Genomic DNA, 22,382 nt, shown 5'->3' with positions numbered 1-22,382 from the left:
TAAATTAGTCATTGCACACATACACATCCGCATTTATAAAATTGATTTTAAATTGATTTTAAATATAACATTGAATTGAATTAACTTTTAAATTAAGTACAACTATCGATTATGATTATAAAATCATTTCAATTAAATCAATTAATTAATTATATCGATGGCTAAAAATATAATTGCTTCAAATACTCGACAGAATATCGATTATCCAATTAAAGAAGCTCCCACATAAGCAGCTCGCGGAACTGGCAAACATGATTAACTTCATCATGAGGCTGCAACATTTTCCGGCGTATTAGAAAAACGCACAAAATCAGCTCCATCTGACTACAGGACCATCAGTCTTCTCAGTGCCATTGCGAAGCTTGCCGAGCAAAGGAAGACTACATCATTCCTGACACACAATTCGGCTTTCGCGCTCACCATTCATCCGTCCATCAGGTCACCCGTCTGGCCACACACATCCATCACGGTTTTGACCAACATAAAAAGCTTGGACCAGTTCTTCTGGACATAATCAGAGCGTTCGACAAGGTATGGCAGAACAGTTTGATCGCAAAATGCGAACGGTTAGGTCTCCCAGAAGACCTTTAAGCCCTTCATCCCTAGAAATTTTTCCAGGTCAAGATCAGGAAAACAATTTCCAATCGAAAACAAATCGCTGGCCTACCTCAAGGTTCCCCCCTGACCCCGGCCTTATTTACCTCTTTATTTCAGATCTGCCGATAAAAGAGCACATTGACGTCGGGTTTTACGCTGTTTTCTTCCTGACCTCCAGGTTCGAGGTTACAATTGTAGAACGTTTACAGAAGCAGCTCGATCATACGGTCCAGTAGTTCAAATTCTGGAGGTTCAAATTGTTAAACCAACCCCCTGAAAACCAAGGCCATCATTTTCCATAAGAACCGTTACGCATTGCGCGTCTCGCAACTTAACTTCGACACTGCAACAATTCCATGGCCGGATAAATTTTCCAAAATAAGCACCTCAGGGGAATCTTAAAGGTTCCATGGTTTGTCAGAGATAATCAAATCCATAAGCAAACTGACACTCCAGAAATGAAGCACTTCATATCTCAGTCATTCCAAAAACAACAACTCAGCTCAAGTTCTTCTGAAAACGCGCTTGTTCGCGAACTGGTCGACATGCTCATCTAATAGGAGCTTCAACACCGCGTCACCGCTAACCTCCCCCTTTTTCAGGCTGAAACGACCTCATCCGTCGCTGCAGTCATAACTTTTGCCCACACGACAATATACAGTCATGTGTTAATTCAAGGTCCCAAATCAATAGTTAGTTTCACTATCTGTTGTGTCTGTAACAACGGCTGCCCGATTAACTGGTGCCATATCCTCAAATTTAATGCAGTAGCAGTAGCGACCCACAGGGGTCAACTGTGAGGCGGTTTCGGTTTAGTGTATTGGTAAGCCCAGAAGCTGTCCCACATAATCCGGTCCAACTTGTATCTCCAGGGCAAGTCTCCGCGACCAAATATGCATCATGCATTCCACCGCTTGGCTTTAGGGCAGAACAAAAGAAGCTTCAAATACATTTAACAAAATTATATATAACAAAAATAAAAACAAATATTTCCATTCCTGTACATTAATATACATTGTATATTGTATAGTACCATTGATATATTTTATTAATTTAAACAATGGCATATCATATATGCATAAATTATGAAAATTGAAATGTAGAAAAATAAATATTACGTAACTTTTATGACCATGTATAGCTACATATAACTAAAATAAATAGCTTATATCTCACCATTTAATAGAAAATAGACTGAGTACCAAAAAGTACAACAGAAATATTTTCCAATGCAAGATAATGGATGTATTGTTAGACGGCCAATGTATTGTTAGTTCTAAACTGACCAACATTGCGATATAACAGGTTGCAAATATTAATGTTCGATTTATTGCTTGATACTGACAGTAGGATTATTTGTTGTTTCAAATAAAAGAAACATCGGGCATTTGCGTGCAACAAATCAATTTAGTTGCTCCGCAGAAATGGCTACGAGCTACATATCAATGTATTTTATTGAAACCGAAAAATGTTAATTGCTTTCCCTATCTTAAATATTCATCGTTTGTTTCTAAAAATAACTAAATATTTTTTTCTAAGAATCAAATATAAACGTCAGCAATGTCACTGACAACGTGTGAATAAAAAGTAATACTTTTTCTGGGAGACCTTAGTCAAATAAGATGCCCCCGCGTTAACTATACAAACAGAATGTGTATTTTATCTTTAGAGTAAATATTTTCCATAAACCCTTGTTTTTTCTTCTTTGAAATGTCTTAGGTAGACATGTGGGAAGAATTTTAAATCGTAAACAGTTATAGCTATGAGAGAGTTCACTGTAAAAGTTTTACCATAATAACTTCTGCAGAAATTTTATAGGGCTTTCAGATTTTTCTACGGTAAGAACTTTTTTAAGGCAGACAGATACATGTAAGTTTCATGATTAAAAAGTATATTTATCATTAAATAAGCTCTACCCGGGTTAAATAGAGGCCTTTTATTTGTCAAATTCATTTAATATATTGCGATATTATATAATAAATAAAGTTATTCTTAATATTACCAATATGGCTGTTTTTCGTATATATATTTTGATACATTACTTCAAATAATATATTCACATAACTCTAAAAATCGTATTGTTTCATTTTATATAAAATTAATATTTCTTATATACATATAAAAAATTTAAAAACACTTTATTATTTTAAATATGTTTTTATGATTGCAAATAATCATAATATATAGAATTATGATTCACATTTTCTATATAACAATTGAAAACAAATAATTTTTGTCGAAAAGAACAATGGGAGCTTTTCATTATTTAGCATATATAAGCTTTTCGGATACGATGCCTTTGGGGTAAAAAGGCTCTAACAAAATAAACAAAGGAAGTGAGAAAACTTTTCAGTATAACACCCGTTTCTCTAAGTAAATCATCTTTTGTCTTATAAAACTAGGAAAAACAAGCGTCTACTTCTTATTCTGAACATTTGACGCCAATTCAATACAAACAGTATTTGAAATGTCGGAGTTTTCTCCTATCACATAACGAATGAGGATTCGTTCAACCAAATAAAAGTCTGAACCGAATTTGAGGTCAAGAAATCATTTGACGGTTCGAATTTATTTTAAGGTTTATGTAATAAGATATTAGATAACTTATTTCAATAAAAAAAATATATATAATAATTTAATAACCTTTATTCATAATGGTCTTGTTAACATTTCCATTGTTTTTGAAATTTATATATAAAACGTTCAGCTAATAGCAATAATACTCTTACATAATTTAACACTTGATTGATTTAAACTTCTATAAAATTTCCATGATTTTCATCCACGCTTTTCACACCAAATCAGAATTATGAAGAAATATATCAGAATATCCAAAAATCCTTATAAATAAGTGTTTGAATATTTTATAACGTAGGATGTAAAAGCGGTTGCCTAACGTCAACAGAGCAAAATACATTGTTTTGTTTTAAATAGACCGTAACGGAGTAATTGCTTTAGTTCAAGACCAACCTATCACGGAGATCAAGACGCAATAAACATTTTGAGAGAAATATTTCCAAGAGGTTAATTTCCCGATTTAGAGACATGATCGAACCATTAAGATCAGCCGATATAGCAGCTCTTAACTTCTTCCTGCTATCTCCCTCTGTGTTATCTCGAACATACGGGATCTAATAATATATACCAGTTAATGATTAACATTCGGAAAAGCATTAAAGCAATATGCCCGAATGGATGTCAACAAGTTAGAAAAAGATTTATCAAAAATCCAGTATTTAATTGTACATTTCCATTATATTATTTTGAACGTAATAGGTAATAGAATGTTTATTAAGAGAATCAATAACAATAAAAATAATACCAAAAAAAAACGTTTCATTTTCCTTCGTTCCCTAGCAATATTTGCACTATTATTAATATTAATAATAACTATTAAAATATATATTCGACATGTTATATAATTGTAATACACCTCTGGAGACATAAATACTAATTTAAAATTACGTTTAATGTCAAAGTATTGCGTTGGCATGAAGAATGTAAACATCAATTTCAGCAAAATGAAAATTTCCAACTGGAAAACCCGAAAAATAATATACGAGAAGTCCACTTTTAAAGTTGGTGGGTTCCAGTTTCTCTCGAATTACATTCGTTCTACCGCCACTCCGTTCAAGTAAGACTTGAGCTATTTTAAATTTCCTCCAAGTCTTTATGCAAACAATGCAGCTTTTAAGACATTCTATTTAATGAGATATCTGTACTTTGTCGGCTTTATCTCTCAATTTTCTTTAGTCTCGATTGGTTCAGCAACATTATTAGGTTAGAACTAAACGATTTAAATTATTAAATGTGTTGAAAGATACTTTATTCTCGCTACTAATAATATCTAATATGAATTAATTAATTCATTATGGCTTCATATTCAATGAGTTAATGAAGTAGAAAATATAAGTCAAAAAATTATATGATGCAGAAATTCTAATAAAAATTTTAAAATAATAACATTATGATTTGGAACGCGATGTAAGTTTAGCGGTGGTAATTCTGGCAAATACAACCTATGAGAAAAAATCATAATAATTTGTGTGAAAGTTTAATAAAATTTAATGAAAAAGGTCCTCATACAATATGTTGTAGCATTTGTAATTACTAACTAATATATTAGCTGTTGTTTTAGATACATGTCTATTAGAGTTTTGTATTTTGAAATATAAAAATCTTATCTACCAACAGTTTTCTATAATCTGTAATTTCCATTTAAAATATACATTATGTTAAATGTATCTACATTTTGAAAGCCACAATTTGAAAAGTCATAACATAACGTAATATGATTCCCACTTTATATACGAAATCATTAATTTTTTTGTGACATTTTATATACGGTCCATATATGGTCCTATATGGTGCATGTTTTTGTCTACATCCTATTTACATTTAGATCAAATCAATCAAATGAAATAAAATTAAGTAGAATTTTCACTTACTGCATTGAATATAAATACTGTGAATTAATTTTAAGTAACTTACGATTCAACGAAACAGCATAAACTTTTGTTGTTTAACTTAATCGAAGAACTGGTGAAGATCATACAATAGTATTTTTAGATATGGGTAAAAAAAGTTTAATATCATTTTAATTAATAAAAAAGTGAATTAACCAAAAATGATGAGTAATTAAAATGACGATAAATATAAAGATATTATGAAAATGTTGTTATATATTGAAAATAATTAATTTAAACTGGTTCTTTTGCGATTCTTTGTCTAAAATTGATATATATATATATATATATATATATATATATATATATATATATTATAGCTTACATTTAAGATGTTTACGATTTCATAGAAAAAAGGTGCTCATAGTAAAGGATGATGCAAATGTTTATTTGCCCATTATTAATCTATTATTCTTTCTTTTAAATACGGGGCCATTACAATAATAAATGGTGTTTAACTACTAATAGTTTTTTTGTAATATGAATTAATTTTAATATTATGTTGGAATAACTTATACTATATTGTATGTATCATTTTGCTTGTACATATTTTTTTATTTAATTCAAAGATAACCCAGTGCTTTGTACTTTAATACACAAACTGCCTGAGTTAAAATGGAAAGTCCAATGGTATTCACCGTATCTAAAAATTGTTTTTTAGATGGACATTTGTTCTGGTTAATATAATATATGGTTAGTTAATCATTTTTATAAATACTACCAAAAATATATGTCTGTTTTCGAACACGGAATATAAATACTTCAAAATATAACAATGTACTTCATGGTGTAAAATGAAAAATAATATTTATTAGTATATTCAAAGAGTATTATCACTATGCTATCAAAGCACCTATACATCCTTCTTAGAGACAAAGATGTAATATTTTATTGAATCATCACCGAACAGAAAACACATAACAAGCTAGCTACAAGCAAACTGCATTATAAAACTGTAATTTATCTATTTATTTCTGTGACATTTTTAATTATCTGTGTGATTTAGAAGTTCTAACGGCAAAGATTAATTGGCTTTCCACATTTTAGCGGATGTAAACAACAAACTGAAACACGGCTGCTTTAAAATGGAACTTTGGGGTAGTTTTAATCGTTAATTATTTGATTTGCTGGCGAATATAAATAAATCTTTCATCCGAACCTATACAATTACATACAATGCGGGAATTTCGTTAAATATTTCTTCTCAACTTGAATTAATACCAGATTATCTTGCATTTGGTGGCAATAAAGCATGATGGTTAATGAATTTAAATGGCGAAATTATGACATCATTTTTACATTCAGATTAACTGGAAACGATCAAAATTCAAACCCCTTTTCGTTTTCCGCCTTATTTCTAGCTCATCTGATATTTTACTTGTGTTCAAACTTAATTAAGCGTAAGGAAACTTGTTCTCAAAGAAACATTGCTTTAATTAAATAAATTATTTGTTTGGGAGTACCACACAATATTCTACTACTACGCAATATATATATATATATATATATATATATATATATATATATATAAATTACAACTAATATAATAACAATTACTTTTTAATAATATCTTAAATGCTATAATTAACAATTAAACATCAACAACTACTTGATATAAACTGATTAACGGTGAGTAAAATATACGAAGGAAGACCGGATATAACATAAAATTTTAGAGAGTTTAAAGCGGGATTATAATAGAAGATTTTCGTTAATTTTAGTACGCTGTAGGACGTTTTAGTAGATGCAACAAATTCTAAGTATGCGTAATCTTTAAATCGACTTAACAATCACGTTTTTCATGAGAAATTTTAAGCCCTAATATAATTATTTAAAAGTTTAATCCACATGAATTTAGTTAACATTATCCTGTTGAATTTACAATTAATATTTAACAATGATTCTTGGTTATATACGAAAACATAAGGATATAAATACACCAACTTACTTAAGCGATTAACATATATTGACACATATTAGGTGTTGCTGACTTAAATTCCAATAAAACTACGAAAACACTATTGTAAGTCCGATTGTAACCTCATCTTAAACATTTATTGCCCCAGTGGCAATCTTGGTCGAGTGGAGACAGTAACGAGGCAATTGTAACATCGACTAGACGTAGAAATGTAGAGATAACGTAGAGATGTAGAAATTAGTACACAAATTTACCCATTTCCAATACCTTATCTGAATTTCAATCTACCGTATACGCCTTAGCGCGACAAAACTATATGAAAATCGTTTAGATGTCTTAAATATTGATCGATCATTGTAAATAATGGTTAAGTTCGGAGCATAGCAAAAACTCTGACGACCATTTAACTTTAGTTGTATGCAGAGATAACTTTTTACTTTCAACCCACATTTTAAAATGTTTTTGAATACCGCAGCTTTCGGATATAGAGGGTTAAAACGTTAGACAAAAGGTTTTCAAGCATTTTCCGTTTTTTTATACGGTTAGTATTTGTTTTAATGGGCGATAAACGTGCTAACTGTACCCTTGCCTCAATGAGTTTAGTATAATGATTACAAGAAGATAAATCAAAATTTTTTCGCTTCAATATTAAATGTTCCTCTGCGAGAACGATATTAAGTTACCAATAAAATGTTTTACATGCTCAACAGATATTTCTTCTTTTAATTTTAGCTGAAGTATAAAAAGGTATTTAAGAAATAGAAGTGAAAAAATCTCTCCATATAAATTTCCATGTAGAAAAAAAGTATCTTAAGATATATCTGTTATTCGGGTATATTTTTTATCGTTGCTCACATCGATCATGAATCAAAAGACCCATACTGAATAAAAAATGCAATCCCAGACCAATCTAAGACCCCTATCTGTAAGTATCTTTTAGGGTAAGGTGAAGCGAAGTTTTCCACTACCTGAATTGGTAATATAGACCTCCCAAGTGCGATCACCGACCCTTTTGGACATATTTCTCGGTCTGTCATCTCACTTCAATAACATCGCGTGTTCCTATGCATTTATTTTATTGTTATTTTCATTCTGACAAGTTCATCAATCTATGCTAAAAATATATTCAGGCTGATATTAATAGGAGCCAAGTACAACTCAATATTAATAATAGTTAACAGTCAAGAATAGATTATATTTCCTGAAGTACACAACAAAAGCCAATTGTATACATTTAAATGTAAAAAAATCTTATACATCAACACATTTTTTTATTTGTTATTTCCACTGAAAAATATATTATTAAAACAAAAATCTATATATTTTTAGAGCAACATTTTGGATAATTATAACAAGGTAATATCATATGTATTTTGTCTATAAAACTATTAATTAGTACTTTTATAATATTTTACATACAATTCATTACTATATGGTGACTATATGCTATTTATATATAAATCAATTCTGAAAATATTATTTCAATTACAATTTTCACTTTATTTATAAGGTCTGTGCATTCATTTTAGAAAAATCAATACATAAAGCATAAGTTTTTCTTATTTTACTTAATGAAAATTTCTGGTAAAGATTAATTTACTACACTACTGAACATTATAAAAAAGTATCTTAAGTAAGAATATTTTTACAACTTTAACGTCTAAAATCAAGAAAATCAGTTCCATTCCTATTTCCAACATGAGGAACAATATATTTGCAATGAATTATTAATAAATGTTATGACTAACAAAGCAGAATCAGTTAAGGTTCCAACGTTTACCCTCTTCCATCAACTTTTGTTGTCACAAATCAACATTATTTTAACCATGTTGTCATTATATCATGAGTAATTCAAGTTCCCATTATAAAATATCGTAAAAAATATCCTAGTAAAAGTTCTTACCTCTCTAACGCAGTTTACTGGCGATAGGGTGCCTCCATTATATCGTTCTTGTTCGAAGTAGCTGATTAGAGATGTAATCTGTTTAATTTAATCTTAATTTTTTAGATTAATTAATTTAGTTTTAATTATAATTAATTTGTTCTTTCCACAAAAATTATAAATAATTTTACGTAATCAATGAAAATACATTTAATGGTTTTTAACACAAAATCAAAAACAACACTGTTTAAAATTAAATAAATTTGTTTAATAATATTTTCACTCATTTACTTTCCATTTTATTATGGTTTAAAATATCAAATTTAGGCGGTAATCTTTACATTCAAAATTGCTTGCCTACATTTTGCCGTACAACGTTGCCAGATTTTGATTTTAAGGAGTATGCGTCCGTAATTTCTTACGTACAACTAAATTTGACCTCTCCAGGTGTCCCCGTTTTCCTCAAAAAAGAGAGACAAAATTTTCGCTAAACCTATTAATAAGTAAGTACTATTAATTGACGTTTGATCAAAAATGTTGAGATGAGACATTTTAAGCTAAAAATGAGAGTGTTATTTTCGATTGAAATGTATACATTTAAACCAATTACTGAAGAATAATCGGGGTTATGTAGTATATATTTTGTACTGAATAAAAAATTTAGTAGTACTTTTTGCCACTCGTTGTCCACAAATTGATATATGGGAAAGCATTTCTGTCTTATATTTAAAATTATGTATTATTAAGCATAAAAATATTTGCTAAACTCATGTTCACTTTTTTATAATATTTTTTACACGACAATTTTACACATTCAACTTATAAGTGTAATATAATACCGGTGAGCTGTATATATCCTATTTAACATAGGTCGTATCATCCATTAAAATGTATATGTTGTTAAAATGTTTACAAATTGCGTTGCGAGAGAACCGCAAACGCCAAGAACAACTTTTCGTCAGACATTTTTAACTCCCTACAGGTTTTAACATTAAAATTTAATTTTATTCATTGTTGCCATTTATCCGAAGATTTGAGGTGCCATTAATTAAGAAGTTGATCTGATTAACTTTAATAAAACAACGTTAAATAATAAGAAATTAATATTTCTAATTTACCCCTAAATATTAAGTTAAAGTTAAGTTAGGTATTAATGACATTTCGTAAATTACACACATAAAGTACATTTATATTCACACTAAAACATATATTTGCTAAAGAGCGAAATGATTCATACAGGACGAAATCAAATTCACGGTCTCTTTTAAAGTGTAGAAATATATCACCAACCTTATCTAGGTTTTAAATACATTCTCGTGCCTCTGCCAAGGTACAAAAAGATTTACTACCTTCACTAACCTATTTCGTTTTTATTTTAAATTTATCTTCATTAGATTCGAATTTTCTCGTCTAAAATACAGTTTGGCAATTCTTAGCCTTTAAAAAATCATTTTATCTGTAGAGGAAGTGCAGAAGCTTAAGTGTCTTTTACAAAAAAACTTCAAAATATTCTTTGGAAAAACTCTCTGTGTTTAGACTTTGTCATGAAATAATTACTACGCATTGATAGGCAGTTCCATTTTTAAATACTTTAATATTTTTATTCCTTTTTACAGTTCTGAAGGTTCGGTATAATTACTTTATAACAGACTCTAAATTAATTTATTATTTATAACGGTATAGAAATGTATTTTATTATTATTATTATTATTATTATTATTATCCTAACAGGTTCATCAACCTATGCTAAAAATATCTTCGGACTGATATTATAAGGAGCTAAGTACAAGTCAATATTTATATTAGTTAAATGGTCAGGAATAAATTATATTTCCTGAAGTACACAGCAAAAGCCAATTGTATATTTTGAAAGGTAACAAATCTTATATACCAACAGAGTTTATAGTTTTCCCTTATTTGAAATTTTCACTTAAAAGATTATATATTATATCAAAAATATATATATTTTTAGAGCAACATTTTGGATAATCATAACCTAGTGTAACATGATACGCATTTTGTATACAAAACTATTAATGAGTACCTATTAGTAATAGATTAAATTCGAATGTTCTTGTCTAAGATACAGTTTGGCAATTCTTAACCTTTTAAAATTTATTTTGTCTGTAGAAGAAGTTGAAAGGACTATATGTGTTTACAATTTGTCATGATATAACTATTAGGCATTGATAGGCCATTTCATTTAAAAATATTTTAATCCTTTATTTCTTTTCTTTAGAGTTCTGAAAAGATTGAGTATAATTAGTTTATACAGACATTATATTATTTTAATATTGTGCTTCACCACCAAAACTATCACCACTATTCACAACTAATAGATTCTTCAAAAAATATGGCAGGACTTATTTAAATTACGACATAATTAAATAAAATAGTACAAGAATTTCAAATGATGCTCCATTGTTATTACAATAGAAACATTTTACCTACGCTATTGACGTTCATTAATGGAAAAATTAAAGAAATATTTGATTCGTATTAAATGGTACTACATCAGATGTTGGAAACAAAACATTTGAAAATTTCCGACAGCTTTTAAGGGCGATTTCAATTAAAAAGTAAAATTGCTATGTATACGTACCGCACTAATTAAATTTTATTGTTTCAGGATGGATAGATATCAAGGGATACTTCCCAAGTAATTAGAGAATCATAATGAAAATGATTTATCGTGTTAAAAAAGCTTTCCCGACGCTGCTGGTTTTGTATGAAATAATGGTTTGCTCACAAGCTGCAGGTTTGTATATTTCACGTTAATTTTACGTTAGTTTCCTCTTCTCCAAAATTAGAATAGTTATTATTCTAATTCGGGCTTTATAAGTGTAAGAGATATGTAACTGAAAAACTTGTAATCTTTTAACTTGTATTGCTAGAACGAAAATAAAGCTTCATTAAAATATTAATTATCATTGTACTACTAAGTGTAATAATTATACTTAAACATATCAAATTACACTAATAGTCTATTAATTAAAATAATATAAATGTTATCTATAGTCCGTTCAATAAAACAGTGGACTCACGTCATCTAAGCTGATGATGTCAAAACGTCGCAATGTTAACCACATAAACTACTAACCCATTAATCCTAATTTTTAGTTTATTTTGGCTCTGACAACAAAATTCTAATCTAAATGAAATAATGAAACAAAAATGTTATCGAATATCAATTATTTTAACATTATAGGTACATCTAATGCATATATTATTGAGTGTTTAATTGTAAAGTCATTTTGATATCACTATATTTCTCATCAATTTGTTCTGTTACTCCCTGTATACATCTTTTTTAATAAAATTAGATTTAGTCACTGCCTCGTTCCTAATGCATTTACCACATCTGCAAAACAGTTAATATTATTTATCTCCTCATATATTTTAACCTAATGCTTATGTATATTCTAAGTAAATACACACATATCTATGCACAGAAATCTTTCACACTCTACAATATGATTTCCTACAGTTATCGTATATTAATTATATACTAACCTTTAGTTGTTTCCACTCTCATTATCTCGCCTTGTTAATTGTCAGCATTGAATCCTAATTCATCAATCACTATTACTTTCGGAATGACTATTCACGTAAATAAATAAACTAGTAATTTCCATTCTATCTAACACTTGTTTACTATTGCAGTATTTGTCATTTTTCCTCAATATGTCTAAGTGAGATCATCTAACCTGAAGATATTGTTGTGAACAATGTTTCTTCCTACATATCGAGACAATTTTTATTATATGCTTTTAAAAATTGTATTATTTTAAAAGGAATATGTGGAAGTTTCATTAAACCTCTTCGTAGATCATCTTAAAACCATTTAAATCCTATACAGAATACCGTGGGATTTTCTACAACCCTCAAAGAGCTGCATATCTCTAAGCTTTCTACGAACTCTTTCCAGACTGTCAGTTTCTACTGAAATATTTATATTAAATTATGTATATATTTAAAAAACTATTCACTGTTTTTATACATTTCATATATTTGATCTCTGATAAAGCTAACATCAACCTGATCTTAATTTCGTTTTCTTGATTCGTAATTTTTCATTTTTTTTAGATATTTTAGTGCCCGCATCACACTAATATTCAGTGTTGCTGCAACACGCTAAAAATATATTCAAAAATATGTTCATCCCATAAAAATCTTAGCAGAAACTTAGTATTTTATAGTAAAAATGATTACTTCTCTAACGCATTTTACTAACAAAAAGAGTAACTGATTAGAGACGCAATCTGTTCTGTCTGGCTTCGGCATTTTCAATGAGAGTAATAATAAGTATCGATTTGAAATATATCAAAACAAGCAAAGCCTTAAAACAACGTTACATAGACGTTTGGCAACTTTTTTGGACTTAAGAAGGATAAGAAGGAAAATATTGTTTGATTTTACGACCTTGATAAAACGAATTTACAAATTACGGCAGACAGTACATTAAACATATTTATGACGTGAGCTCTGTGTTATTTTGAATAGACTATAGTTTTTAAAATTATGTTTCTTAAGTTTTATTACATCTTGTTATAACTTATGGAGATTTAGGTATTGTTAAACCAGAAAACTAATTGGGTTAGTGAGACCATCTCAATAGTTAAAAATAGGAAAATCTAGATATTTAAACCGTTAAACATTTGAAACATTTCACAAGGCAAAATCAAGATTGACCTTTCCCGCTCCTGCATTAAATCTTGCGGAAAGCAAGGATTACTGGGGAAGTGAAGCGAAATACAATTCTGTGGGGTGAGAACAAATATAATGCAAGACATAATAATGGAATTTATAACTTTATTACAAATTGAATGCTCCGGAATTTTAACAGGATTTAAACTAAAAATAATTAGCAGTGGAAGATAGGATGGCCGTACCGAAATATCTCGTATAAAGCAGGTTGCAAAATTATTTGATTCAATTAATTCTAATATGGTTATAACCCTAAATTTCTCCATGTTTTGAATTTTAATACGTTGGAATGCGCTAATAGTCATATACGATTTTTATGAAAAATAACTTTTAAAATTTTTATTAAAAATTATTTTATTTGGTAATAACATTAATTATAATTCGCACTTTCTGTGAAACATCGCTGCTAAATAAATTACTGTAGCCACAAAATCCACATCGATCTATCGATAAAATATCGTTATATTGTAAGAAATATAAGAAATATTGCAAAAAAATTATCGAATCATAATACTTCTGAGAAGGATTCGCACGTTATAAATATATTACTTAATTTAATTTTATTATAAGTTATGGGTTATTTTATTTTTCAAACATAACTTAATGTAAATTATACAATTTCTATATTATAAAATAACCTGTAATAACGTTTCTCCTTAAAATCTTTCTCAATCACAAAAAAAAAATCAGATCATAATACTGCTAAAAATGATTCGCACTTTATATTAATATAGTATAATTTTATTTTATTATAGATTTCTTAAGTATTTGATTTGTATCATCAATAATTTACATTTTTACAACTTGAAATAAAAATAATAAAAAATATTTCTATTAAGAAAATTAAAGATCCAAGAAGTTACAGGTTGATGAAGTGGGGAACTCAAAAAAATAACGCACCCTCATTGACAAGATTGCCTTCCTCCTCAGTCAACCTCAATTTAACACCTTCCTCAATCACAAAAAACTTAAGTCATAATACTGCTAAGAATGATTCACACTTTATATTAATATAGTTTAATTTTATTTTATTACAGATTTCTTAAGTGTTTTATTTCTAACATCAATAATTTACATTTTTACAACATGAAATAAAAATAACAACAAATATTTTTACTAAGAAAAAAAGTGAAAAAAATTAAAGATCCAAAAAGTTACAGGTTGATGAAGTACGATGCTCAAAAAAATAACACACCCTCATTGACAGGATTGCAACCTTCTTTGTAATCTGAAGCCAAGTAAAAAGAAAATTCTTAATCTAGAGAAGTGCTGTTATGGTGCAAAGTAATTATATTAATTATGTTATTTCCCTGTTTTAAACAACTTCGTAAAATATAGCTACAAAATATTTTAAAACATTGAAGTATATTTAACATGTATATATACCGACAATTTATTTCCAACTGGGAATAAACGAAACAATGTTATTAGTAAAAATAAAAAGCATTTTTTTCAAATATGTAAAACCAAAAGGTTACTATATAAAAAATATATAAAAATAAATGTTTTAGTTTTGATGGTTACATATAAATAAAATAGTACATGCCAACTCTTTCAATATTTATGGATGTTATAAATTGCGGTGAGATCGGTCTTCCTTTAGATATCCGGGTTTTAACTCAAACGTTATATTTTTTTGGGGATTTACCACTGAATGAATAAAAAACATCCAAGATATTTGTTCCAGATAAATTGTCCTCGTTGCCTGGCTGTGAATTTTTAAATACTGTTTTCTCTGATGTGGGCTCAAGTTTGCCCTGATTTCATATTCCAACCAAAATGATTTGCATGAATAAAAATGAGATAATTTCGAGGCAGTTTTTTTAATTATATTTCGGCGCTACAAAATTAAGGATTTGACAAATTATTTTGACATGTATTTGACTTTTTTTTTCTTAAAAAACAAACTTATTTTTCATTTTTAGTATTAAGAATTGAAATAATTGTATTACCGTATCTAATATTATAACAATCCTTAAAATTACTTGAATAGAAGAAGTGTAGCTGTGCGCAAACAGCGATAATAAAAATTTTCGAAACTGGGATATTCTTAGTCTCACGTCAGAAATTACTCTTATATTCATAAATCATATATGCGGTTTTGTACATATCGCTGTGGGTACCTAGTTCAACTCCATTATTTTGGTAGTACACTACATCAATCACGTTGACGCCATTCTAACATGGCGCTGACAGTGCAAATGCTTGCGAAAGTTTACATCAATTTAATAACCCTCCGATTTTCAGATTTATTGGAAAAATATTTCAGGAGGACGTCTGTTTATCCTTTTCACTCCAATTCCTCCCTAACACCTTGTCATTTTAATCAATTATTCTTAGTCTTTGTTCCATACCTCCAAGGCAATGAAACGAAATTAATTTTCCTATATAAATTTTAACAAACTGAAGTTCTCGTTATTATTTTTTATTTCAATATAAACTCAAAATTAATCACGGTAATTTTATCAGAATTATATATAGATTCAATAACTGATTCAATTTTTAAATATCAGTTTAATTAATAAAGCTCTAAATTGAAAAGATATTAAACAAAATCTGTAATGTGTATACTGTTTTGAATAACCATAATTAAAACGCTTTAAATAATTCCGCAGATTAAAATTAATTACGCTGCTGGTTTGTCTGTAGTAAAACAAAAATAAAATGACCAAAAAAAAACACGAATTCTATTGACCAAAATTTTAATATATAAAAAGATCCCTGGGAGAAATTTCCATTAAGCAATTAATTTCGGTTTGGAATTTTACCAGATGACATAAAAATAGCAGCAATTAAGCCATTATATAAGAAAATGAGATAAAGAGATAATTGGAAATTATTAACCGATTAGTTCATTTTCGACGATATTTAAATTATCGATAAAAAGGCGCTACGAGATAGTTATGAAATCTTGGTAATAAAACGAGAACTATATATGTAATTAACTGGTTTAATCATCAATATTATTAACCAAAATTACTTTTTATCTTATATAGTTCATTTGTCACCTCTACTCAATATTATTATGTTATTTCAGAATAAATACATGTTCCGACAGTTGCTCAGATCATTGAGTTTTTAGATCATTACGATTTTAATGAAAAATTACTTTTAAAATGTTTATTAAAAATTCGTTTAATTGGTAATAACATTAATTATAATTCGCACTTTCTGTGAAACATTGCTGCAAAATGAATTACTATGGCCACAAAAACCAACATCGATCTATCGATAAAATATCGTTATATTGTGAGAAATATAAGAAATTTTTTTAATTGTCGAATCATCATACCTAAGAAGGATTCGCACATTATAAATATATTACTTAATTTAATTTTATTATAAGTTATTGATTATTTTATTATTCAAACAATAACTTAATGTAAATTATGCAATTTCTATATTATAAAATAACCTGTAATAACGGTTCTCCTTAAAACGTTCCTCAATAACAAAAAATTTAAGTCACGTCATAATACTGCTAAGAATAATTCACACTTCATATTAATATAGTTTAATTTTATTTTATTATAGATTTCTTAAGTATTTGATTTGTATCATCAATAATTTTTACACATTATTTTTACAACTTGAAGTGAAAATAATAATTAAGAAAATGAGATCAAGAGATCGGTAATAAAACGAGAACTATACATGTAATTAACTGGTTTAATCATCAATATTATTAACCAAAATTACTTTTTATCTTATATAGTTCATTTGTCACCTCTACTCAATATTATTATGTTATTTCAGAATAAATACATGTTCTGACAGTTGCTCAGATCATTGGATTTTTAGATCATTACGATTTTAATGAAAAATTTCTTTCAAAATTTTTATTAAAAATTCGTTTAACTGGTAATAACATTAATTATAATTCGCACTTTCTGTGAAACATCGCTGCAAAATGAATTACTATAGCCACAAAACCAACATCGATCTATCGATAAAATATCGTTATATTGTAAGAAATATAAGAATTTTTTTTTAATTGTCAAATCATAATACCTAATAAGGATTCGCACATTATAAATATATTACTTAATTTAATTTTATTATAAATTATGGGTTATTTTATTATTCAAATAATAACTTAATGTAAATTATACAATTTCTATATTATAAAATAACCTGTAATAACGGTTCTCCTTAAAATCTTCCTCAATCACAAAAAATTTAAGTCACATCATAATACTGCTAAGAATGATTCGCACTTCATATTAATGTAGTTTAATATTATTTTATTATAGATTTCTTAAGTATTTGATTTGTATCATCAATAATTTTTACACATTATTTTTACAACTTGAAGTGAAAATAATAATTAAGAAAATGAGATCAAGAGATCGGTAATAAAACGAGAACTATACATGTAATTAACTAGTTTAATCATCAATATTATTGATCAAAATTACTTTTTATCTTATATAGTTCATTTGTCACCTCTATTAAATATTATTATGTTATTTCAGAATCAATACATGTTCCGACAGTTGCTCAGATCCCACCAACACAAGCTCAAGGAATTGTAACCGTACCTTCCTCTACCATGCCAGTACCAAGACAGATAGAAGCAGTTTTACCATCGCCAAAATATGAGACCAAAATAGAACTTGGAGCCACCAATATAACTCAAAATTATGAGTAAGTTTTAAAATCAAATAGAGTTGTATAATACTAGAAATCAAATTCTTATTTTTATCGTTTAGATGTAAAACATCATAGTTGATACAAAATGACTTTGTTGTTATTTGTAGTTTGAATTACTTTTTGATACACATAAAATAACAACATAAATTTGCATCTAAACAAAAACAAAACACCAAATGCGATATCTAAATATACGTTTTACAAACAACATACCGGAATAGTGGAAATTCTTTTAGACAGAACATTTCATATCAGACCAATATGACGGTAATGCTTTTATATACGTAATCAATCACAGTGACACGTCATACTTTGACAAAAAAAACGAAATGTGAACTTTATTCAGTCAGGGTTGTAGTTTGAAAATAGATAACAAAAAGAAAAACGACAAATCCAATGGTAGTTGCAGAAGCTATTTTGGGTTTCTATAAATAGGCGCTTTATTATTAGATTTTAGTTCTAATTAATCTAAGATAGAAATAAGTTTTAAATAGTTACTTTTCCTAAATACAACCTTTTAGAGCAGAAATGCCACACTGTCAAAAAATTTACTAGTTTAGTTCATGATTTAGAGTCATTTAAATTAGATTGCAATTTTTCAACAATCGCGAGTATTTAATATATAAAAGTAATTCGTAAAGATTTCCAAATTTCATGTGAAGAAAAATCCAGTTCCACCAAAGAAATATATACCAATATACAACGTGGGGCAAAAGTCCCGCTACCATTTTGAGTGCCTATAACCTTGCTCAAAGAAAAGATATGTAAGTTTGGTTTTCTAAAAATGTTTACTTTGTCTTTACATTTTTTTCGTTATGATTGAAAAATTTTATCGGCCAAATGGTGACAGCAATTCGCTATGCAACTTTCGGCTCTTATTAAGGCATTTTTGATGACATCCTGCAAGATATGATGTTGAATTTCTTCAATTTCGTGACGAATATTGTCTTTAAGGTGTTGTTCGTTTGGGACTTATTCACATAAAATTTTGATTTTAAAAAAATCCATAGGAAAAAGTCTGGTGCTCTTAAATAAGGAGATCTGGCTGGCCATGCTAATTAGCCACCTCGCGAAATTAGTCTTCGTAGAAAATCCTCATTCAATATTTGAATTGTTGGACAAGCTGTGTGCGCTGTGGCCTCATCTTACTGAAACCACATGTCTTCTAGTGCTTGTTTGTCCATTTCAGCCACAAGAAAATTTCGAATCATGTCTTGGTACCGTTCAGAAATAAGAGTAACTGCAACACCTTGGTCATTTAAAAAAAAAATAGGGACCAATGATCTTTCCAGCATGAATACCACACCATAGAGTTGTTTTTAGTGGATGCAATGATGTTTCATTTGAATTATTTGAGGACTTTGTGGTCCCCAAAACCGACTGTTCTCTTTATTGGCGTGGTCACTGTGTAGAAAATGGGCTTAATCGCTTATTATCAAGTTAGACAAAAAAATTTGAATTTCACCAGACAGCCTTAGGATTGCATTGCATGACGTCTACACAATACAATGGTTAAAGCAAAACTGAGCTAAACGTCACATAACCGAGATGGAGCACTATTAAAAGGGTAGCGGGACTTTTGCCCCACATGTTACATAAATTTTCATTAAAATAAAACTCTAGAAATTAACATACAGATAGATATCAGTTTAGAGTGAAAGAGGTGGGGAGAATCATGTTTTACATTGTCTAGTATTTATCATCATATTGTTGACATTATTACACTGACCTTAATATAATTTTGAAACATATACTCAGTGTCGTACTAACATATCCACATCTACAAATCTTAATGTATTAACAATTTCAATCAATAAAATATACAATATTACAACAAACATATGAAATATATGGAGAAGATTCAAAATAGCTTTTGCATTATTCAAACCGAAAAAAAAAGGAGAACTATTTAAGTCGGAATTTCGAAACGTTAAACTGTTTTCAAGCTTCTCTGGTCTCCATAGAAAAACAACATATAAAATTAATTGTTTTGCATTATTTCTTTTTTCTAGTGATGAGAATCCAAACAAACACAGGCCTATTCTGCCTTCGCCAAATTCCCGGCTAAAAGGTCCTTTTTTTGAAGAAGGATCGGAACTGACTCACGTCACAGCTCGAGTCGGATCAACCATAAATCTTGACTGTCGCATCGGACTTCTTGGCGACAAAACCGTACGTAAATCTGAAAACGTTCCTACTTTACTTTTTTTTAATTTTAAACCTTCCTCGCATTGCCCTGCACCTGACTCTGTTTCCAACAAATTGCATAAAGGCATAATTTATTTGAATGCTATCAGAGAAATTTTATAATAGAGGTCTTTGAATAATATGTCACTTTTTAAACCATTTTAAAGCTTAAATTCTAGTCTTTTATGCTTAAATTGTTCAGTTATACAATCCATTATTGGAAATATTAAGATTAACTGGTTTAAGACTAAAACGCATTTTAGTAATATTTAATTCAGGAAAACATATTTTTAAGAACTGAACTTTAGAAGTAGACAAATATATTTATTATTTAAACTGTAAATTAAAGGTACACACTATACACTACTACGATCATACTAATAAAATGGTACACGAAATGATCATAACATCAATTTTAATAGTCTTAAATCGTTAAAAAAGTTCTATATTATTAAAATATGATGCTGCAGTTTTCATCATTCATTCATTTATACATATTATATATTCAATTTAGTACAACTCGTGTAGCGAAAAGTAAAGCGAAAGAAAGCAAGAGCTGAAGATACTAATCATAGTGAATAAACGTCGTCGAGATATTAAAGGTTCCTATAAGAACCATGCCAGATGACACTACTAAAAAAAACCAATGCCAAAGCACTATGTTTACGACAACAAAAGTAATCTAAACATAAAACAACATAAAAATAAATATTTTGATTTGATGAGTTCCTAAACTGTTACCGCAGGTAACTAATACATGACCCTTATTTCCGCTTAAAATTTAAGTCTACATTTGACATTTTTCTTCAAAGTTCGAAAAAAACGACCTAAAACTTTTTATATGAATTTTTTCGTATGATGTAAATTGTCGTATAAGTACATATTGATTGATCTATATGAATATATTCCAGAATAAGTGTTTTTAAGAGAACGTTTATTGAATATTTATTATATATAAGGAAACATCTACACACAGAGAAATAGAAAATATTGATATAACCCCATGCCAATATACCTTATATATTTAGAATTAGTTTTACCATTGAACCAGATTAAATTCGTGAATCCATTATTTTATGTTTGCTATCAGTTAATTTTAGGTATTAATTAATTATTATCAAAGAAACATTTGCACACACACATATAGACAAAATATGATGAGGCTTTTTAATTTTTTAGTTAATATTATATTATATTTAATTTTATTCATATATCAATAATTCTACACAATCGATACTAAAACGTAAAACAATATATACTATTTAAAATAAAATTATAATGTGTTATGTTGATAATGTGGTTTTGTCGATCAATAGCCATATTTATAATTGAAATGTATATTAATATTAATGAAATAAAGATGATTTTAAACCAAATTCGCGCTTTTAACAAATTTTCCGAGCTGCTAAAATAATTGTGGTAAGAATATTTCGGAGAGTTCGAATTTATTGTAAATATTTATAAAGCGGTTATATACGAGTGGTAATTTCGGTAACCCAATAGACCTCACCCAGTAAATAATTAAATTGATTAAGGTAATTTCTGCGTAACAAAGAGTTTATTATGACTGGACTGGTATAAAATAAACAATATTTGGCAAAGAAGGTGCAAAATGGAAATATATGTACAATAAATCTATACATTGTGAAAAAGCAATACCAAATTTGTCTCAGATACTTTGTCATAAAACACACGAATAACAATAATAACACCTTAAATTGTGTAATAAATAAGGACCATCCATCAAGAAGATGTTATAAATTATGAAAAAGTCAAAACCGTATTTTTCGATAGAAGGAACTGTTTTTTTTGTATATCTTAAAGTCTCCTTTTACCAACAAGAGTTTATCTGGAGTAGACCTATTGTTTAACGTGGACTCCAAATCACGATCTTCGGCATTAAGCCTACCGACTGACCAGTGACCAACTTAGAGACTATTCCAGAAAATATCCGGTCTTACTCACCCTGGTT

At 28.4% G+C, this 22,382-nt stretch overlaps 1 protein-coding gene across 2 annotated transcripts in view; it reads left to right on the top strand.

Annotated features, from left to right (window-relative positions):
* Window positions 1-22,382, top strand: part of LOC143196900 (neuronal growth regulator 1) — a 367,357-nt gene that overhangs the window by 273,708 nt on the left and 71,267 nt on the right. For both annotated transcript variants that reach the window (XM_076404839.1, XM_076404840.1), the window contains exons 3-5: window positions 11,493-11,621; window positions 18,046-18,217; window positions 20,236-20,395. In XM_076404839.1, the coding sequence (XP_076260954.1) occupies window positions 11,540-11,621; window positions 18,046-18,217; window positions 20,236-20,395 (414 nt within the window). In that variant the 5' untranslated portion in view covers window positions 11,493-11,539. The remainder of the gene's footprint in view (window positions 1-11,492; window positions 11,622-18,045; window positions 18,218-20,235; window positions 20,396-22,382) is intronic.

This window comes from Rhynchophorus ferrugineus, unplaced genomic scaffold (assembly GCF_030347505.1).
Source record: "Rhynchophorus ferrugineus isolate W39M unplaced genomic scaffold, kcgeb_rfMv2 rfM5, whole genome shotgun sequence".
In the NCBI taxonomy this organism is placed as follows: Eukaryota; Metazoa; Arthropoda; class Insecta; order Coleoptera; family Curculionidae; genus Rhynchophorus; species Rhynchophorus ferrugineus.
This window is presented reverse-complemented; position numbering and strand designations above follow the sequence as displayed.